The sequence below is a fragment of the Limulus polyphemus genome, unplaced genomic scaffold (assembly GCF_000517525.1).
Source record: "Limulus polyphemus unplaced genomic scaffold, Limulus_polyphemus-2.1.2 Scaffold671, whole genome shotgun sequence".
Classification (NCBI taxonomy): domain Eukaryota; kingdom Metazoa; phylum Arthropoda; class Merostomata; order Xiphosura; family Limulidae; genus Limulus; species Limulus polyphemus.
This window is the reverse complement of record NW_013666281.1, coordinates 470,796-477,118: the sequence shown is the minus strand read 5'-3', so window position 1 is coordinate 477,118 and position 6,323 is coordinate 470,796. Positions and strand designations below refer to the sequence as shown.

At 31.3% G+C, this 6,323-nt stretch overlaps 1 protein-coding gene across 1 annotated transcript in view; it reads right to left on the bottom strand.

The window, feature by feature from the left end:
- The window catches only part of LOC106459866 (SHC SH2 domain-binding protein 1-like), a gene marked incomplete at its 3' end in the record, with an annotated part of 11,427 nt that extends 6,349 nt beyond the window's left edge, over positions 1-5,078 (bottom strand). The window contains exons 1-2 of the mRNA XM_022386421.1: positions 5,034-5,078; positions 3,465-3,732 (exon numbers count right to left, since the gene is read on the bottom strand). Of these exons, the coding sequence (XP_022242129.1) occupies positions 3,465-3,701 (237 nt within the window). The remainder of the gene's footprint in view (positions 1-3,464; positions 3,733-5,033) is intronic.
- Positions 5,079-6,323: the final 1,245 nt, after the last annotated feature.

Genomic DNA, 6,323 nt, shown 5'->3' with positions numbered 1-6,323 from the left:
ACAACAAATATCTATTAAATCTATAAAGTAACAACAAATATCTATTAAATCTATTGAAGTAACAACAAATATCTATTAAATCTATAAAGTGACAACAAATATCTATTAAATCTATAAAGTAACAAATACATATTAATTATTACTCAAATTATTATTTCAGTTGTTCTTAATGTATCAAGCGTTTATATGCAAAGAAAAGCCAAAAACTATGGTTTTTATCATTAAATAAAGATATAGCCTAAAGATGCTTTGCGGGTTTTACGGCATAAGCAGGTTTTATTTCAGTATGATATCGATCATGGTTTTTTATTCTGATTTTTCAAGAACATCAAACGGATTTGGAGCACTGCCTCTGAATATACCTACACAAACAACTAGTAATGGTAACTAGATGGTGAATATATTAATAGTACCAAACATTATCACAGAAAACAATAAAAAAAGAAAAACGAGTAAACTCTAGAATCTATTTTGTACGTGAGCCCTTTTCCTTCACCCAGAGCACTACACCTTGTTTTAATGCTACTACAGTTTTTCAATGTAGGATTACCATGTAATATCAATCTCCTCAATTATTACATACCCCATAACACCTACACAGCCTCATGAATATTCATATTGGGAATCTGTGCAGAACAATCCATGATTGTCAGTGTTCCATTGGTCTCTTTACCATCAAAATACCATATCATTATATTTTCTGTATATTGGGCTTACTATCTTGCTAAAGGATGAATTCTGGCCTGATTAGTCATGTTCCTCAGCAAATGGCATGATGGATCAGAATCTGCCCATATTTGTCAGAAGTAAACAGTCTTGTGTAGATCACCATTCCTACTGGTTGAAATGCAGTCTACTGCTCCTCACCGTGCTTAATTATAGATTTTATTTTGGCTAAGATACTGTTTTTTCTCCTCCACCAATGAACAAATTGTCATTGATTGTTGCTGAACAATTCAAACTGGGATTCATCTATAAAGAGCACACATCTCCAGCTTTACTCACCCACTGTTTGTGATCTGTAGCCCATCTGAACCTTTTGGTTACCCTTTCTCAGAAGTTTTCAAGCATCTACACATCCACTTAAGACTACTTCATGCTAATGTGCATCTCACTGTTCTTGAAGTAACCTTTACACCTGTATTTTTTTAGTGCAAGGTCATTGGCAAGATCTGTAGTCAACCACCATCTGTCTCTGTATCTCACAAAGAGCATATCCTGAAATACTTAACATCACTTTGAGATTTCTGGTTTTCTACTTCAACCACTTCTGTTATTAACAGCACCAATTTCATGTGCCATCTGCAGCCTCACATATAACTTCTTTTGAAACATGAAGTCTTATCACAATTTTCACATGGAGCATCACTGAACAGCCAAAACAATTTTTACAGCCAGATTGGGTTCACACAACTATTAATAGGCACAGTATGACTGCCTGTACAAAAATGTATAGGTCTTATACTGGTGTGGCACTTTGTTTCATTAGAAGACAATTAATCACAATGTTAAATATCAAAATGTGTATGTACTTTTGTGTAGTTAATTTTCACATGAGAAAGGAATGATATTTCCATAGTACTTGCCTATTATATTGTTTTTTCCTCAACATGTTCATAATTAATTCCAATACTGTATATTTACTAGGACAAGATTATACTAAAAATTCTCAAGTTATGAAAAACAATAAACTGTTTTAACTAGACAAATTTGTTGCTATTTAAAAACCAACCACACAAGTGAAAATAATTATTTACCTCTTTGTTCATTACCACACTGGGTGAAATTTCAAATTCAGTTCTACCACAAGCCAACATTTTTATTTACATATTTTACGGATTCCTGGAAAATTCTAGTTCTCAGCCATGCAGCATACCTGAGTGTGAAGTCACAACTGCAAATATATAAATCTCCCATAATAAAAACACTAATTTATTGTACACCAAACAACAAATGCAAAAAAGTCTCTAGTACTATTATGTGCTGAGTTTGCACTGTTTATTTCAGACCAACAATACCACTAGTTGTAACTCCACTATAAGATCATCATGATCATTAAACATTCCTTCAGCATTTGGCAGTGACCAGTGGGTGAATGTTAGAATCCAAAACAATTCATCGATGAGTAAGCGCTTGGTGAATAAGAGACAGTGATATATCAAATGATAGCTCTCTTCTGGGTGTTTATTTTTGTATCCAGAAGCATTTTCTATTTGAAAACACACACACAAAACTTCAAAATCATTAATAAATACTTATTCGTAATGTAATTTGAAAAAAAAAACAACAAGATTTTTGGTCTTATTAAATAATTCATAAGTTATATATATATATATATATATATATAAGTATGTCTGCCCAGTACCAACCAACAGCATGTCAAAAAAAAAGGATGAATTGAAACTGTAAGCAGATGAACATTGGCTTGGCAACAGTTTGCTGTACCTCATAGCATAGTGTGAAAGAACTTCCGCACCTCCACAACTTAAAACTACACTGTAACAATTATTGTAAAATATGACGTAGAAATAGTGGAGTTTACTACAGGTACGTATCTGTCACTCATGGTATTTGTGTTTTAACACCAATGAGAATACAATATCAATCCTTTACTTCTACAGATAGGACAGTATGGTGTCTAATTTTTGTTATTTAAAATTCAATGGGACTACCTACACATTTCGCAAGTTGTCTTGTTGCAACACAAGAAAGATCTTATAACACTGTTACACAATTTATATCTATAAAATTACAATACTTACCTCATTCTTTCATGAACAGTTTATTAAAGTTATGTTGAAGATTATAATACATCTTTAAATTTTTACCCTAGGGTATTGTTTGTGTCCAAATGAGTGAAAAATCAATTAACAGAAAAAAGCAAGTCCTACAAGTTAATTGCAAATTGGGTTTTTTTAAACCACAAATATATCAATAACATAATCAACACATTGTTAAGCAGTAAACTAACAATACATCACTATGTCTACAAAAACTTTTCTGGCATGCACACTCACACAAATCACCAAGAATGCAGTAAATAGCACCTCTACTATTCTTTAACGTGTTTAGAGACTATTGCAAATTACCAATGACAGTACTACAGTTAAGAACCTAGCTCATACATGAAAAGTTACTACTTATTATATTTTAATTAAATTCTAAGAACTTTTGAGTGAAAGTAAAGAAAAATGTATAACAATACGTCAACTACACCGCATCTGCGCAAAGTACCATAATTAAGGACATTCAGGCCATTAACCATTTTTGTTGCCAAATCTAAACTTGTTTACTCCGAGTTACTTTTTAATATTTCTATACATAAAACCAAGTAAGAAATTCACAGCTGTTTTTCTGTACAAGATTCCAAATACTTCTGGAATAACATTCATGACAAAACAACTGTTACACAAGGAAAGTTTCTAAGCATAATCAATATAATAAGAAACATGTAATATACATACTTCAACTAGCATGTCACAAAAGAAATTGAGACCAAAAGATTTAGGAGTTGCTCTCCACACTGCCATCCACCCTACGGGCTCAATTACTTTGGTGATATATTCAACCATTGCAGATTCTACTTCACTATTGCGAGCTGCACACAAGATATCTTTGCTATATTTTTCTTGAAGTTCTTCAAATGCATCTTGTTCAAAACTAATTTTATACACAGCTGGGTAACTTGATATGTTGTTCATCTTTTTTTCTTAATTACTTCTATTTCCAAATCTGTAAATATTCAGGAAACACTTTAAAAACAACTTCAAAATAATTCATTCTAAGACTCAATTACGAAAATTTAAAAGTACTCTGAAAAATTTCTCAAGTACAAAATGCATGGTAGTTTAGTTTTTGCAACCAATGAAAAAACTTTCTCGTAGATGAGCCAAAACTAAGTATTATACATGTAATCACTAAGAAAAAAACAAAATATATAAACATCCTTCCTCCTAAATAACAAAATTCAATGCTGTAATTTCCACTTAACTCTTCCCCTTTTTAGATACTACTGTTTTTATTATACTTTCAAATTATATTTTCCTTTAACATAGTCCAGCCTTTTGAAGTAATTAAAGTTTTTCCTTATGTAATGTCTACTAATAGTGTTTTTGCAATACTTTCTACTTAAACCTATCCTTAAATTCTCTATACAAGAAATTCACTATAAATAATAAGGGTATTTTGTAATGGAACTACATATCCAAATAGAAATTTATTTTTATTATATCTTAAATCAACTAATTAATTCACTTGTTTATTACACATAAAATATATATATATATAATATATACAAAAAATTGTAACACCCACTAACAATAATATCATTTCTGTATTAAAAAGTTTGAAAACAAAATCAATATACTAAATAAATTGAAATATTACTCTTTCAAATATTCAATTACATTAACAATAGCACATTATTATTTAAATTTCCATAAACTCCTATGATAAAGCTCTCATTTCTATTTTAATAAGTTTTAAATAACTTTTCTTTAACATATTATGCTTGATTGGTAACCTTGCACATTTACTCTATCAAATTAAGCTGAACGTCAGTAACGAGTAACTTTAACTTACAAACGACCAAAGTTACATTAGTTATAAGTTACACTGTAATATGTAGCTTACAAGTTGCAGTACAAAGTTCCATTTAAATACAGCTTAATTACACACAAATCAGCATTGTAGCCTAATTAGCTTAACTTTTTCTCAGCAAAATGTTAGTGCTATAAAACATTATAGTTTTACTTTTTAGTAATAACTAACACCAGTGAGACTTGAAATTCTTATATATAAAGTTAATGACACAAGAACTTGAAGAAGTTATCTGATTTTGAAATTCAATTTAAAATTTAAATTGTTACTATGAAATTAAATTAATGGATTAGTAACATTTATAAAATATCATTATTCTGACATACAATATTCTTATAAAGTGTCGAACATTTTAATAGTAATTATCAAATTTTTACCTACACAAGTTTATTTGCTCAATTCAAATTAAAGTTTAACTTCTCTATCTTACTTACCCAACACTTTTCTAAAATACCAATCTCGAAGTTACAAACCCCGCCGTTGGCTTTTAAGTTTTAGTACTACAGCGCCATTGCATCGTAAGATTTAAGGTACAAAAATATGTATTATATAAAGAAATCAGAAACATATAATTAATATCAGCGTCTTTATTAGTAGTTTGTTTATAATCTTAAAACATATTAAAAAAAAATTACATCTGTTACGTATCTGCTTCTTTGTTAATTTCCGGAAGAAATTCTTTCCGAGGAACTTCAGCAATACAAGTCCTTTCTTGATTAAACCAGTTTATTCTTTCTCGATACAAACATTTAGTACACAGAAATTCCACTGTCAGTGCGTTTCCGTCACTTTCAACTTAACGACTTTTATAATACCCGCGATTCACACTCTCGACAACTTACCGTGACTACTGTTCGTTTTAACCATACAATTCCAATGCCGCTGGCTTTTCTCGCCAGGCTTATATACTAACAAAGAGGCTTCGACAAAGATCGAGGAGTTCCCTGCTAATTCGAGAAACTCATTCACGCATGCGCTACCAGCGCCAAAGCGCCAGCAGAGTCACGTGACTTCCGCTGTCGTAACACATCTTTCATGCTGTTGAGTATCTGCTCGTTTGTTAATTTCCGGTATAAATTCTTTTGGAGGAACTTCAGCGATACAAGTCCTTTCTTAATTAAAACTAGCTTATTCTTTCTCGATACAACTTTGTAATACACAGAATTTCCACACTCACTTTAAACTTAACAACCTTTATAACACACTGTTACGTCTCTGGCCGTTTGTTAATTTCCCGTATAATTTTTCTCCGATGAAACTTTAGCGATACAAGTCCTTTCTTAAATAAAACTAGTTTATTCTTTCTCAATACAACTTTGCAATACACTTAATTTCCACAATCACTTTAACACACGCTATAAGTCTCAACGAACGATTCACGCACTTTACTTACAACCGTGCTTGACTCAATTGTCCGTCTATATCTTCAATTTCTCTGTCTGCTATTCAATCTCGATTAATTGTCTGGCGCACTTATATACAAGAATAGAGGGCGCCTAGCAAATACTGGATTATTCGTGATGTTCCCCGATCTTTCTAGAATGCATTACGTGTTACCAGCGTCACGTCACTTCCGCTGTCGTAACACTGCCCCTTCCTTAGTATTGTTCGTTCCAAACAATAACCACTTACATTAAACTAATAGAGAATTAACAATAGCTTAATTAAATGTACATAATTTACAAACACCAAATTAAAATTCAACAAAGTCTCTGAATTTTACG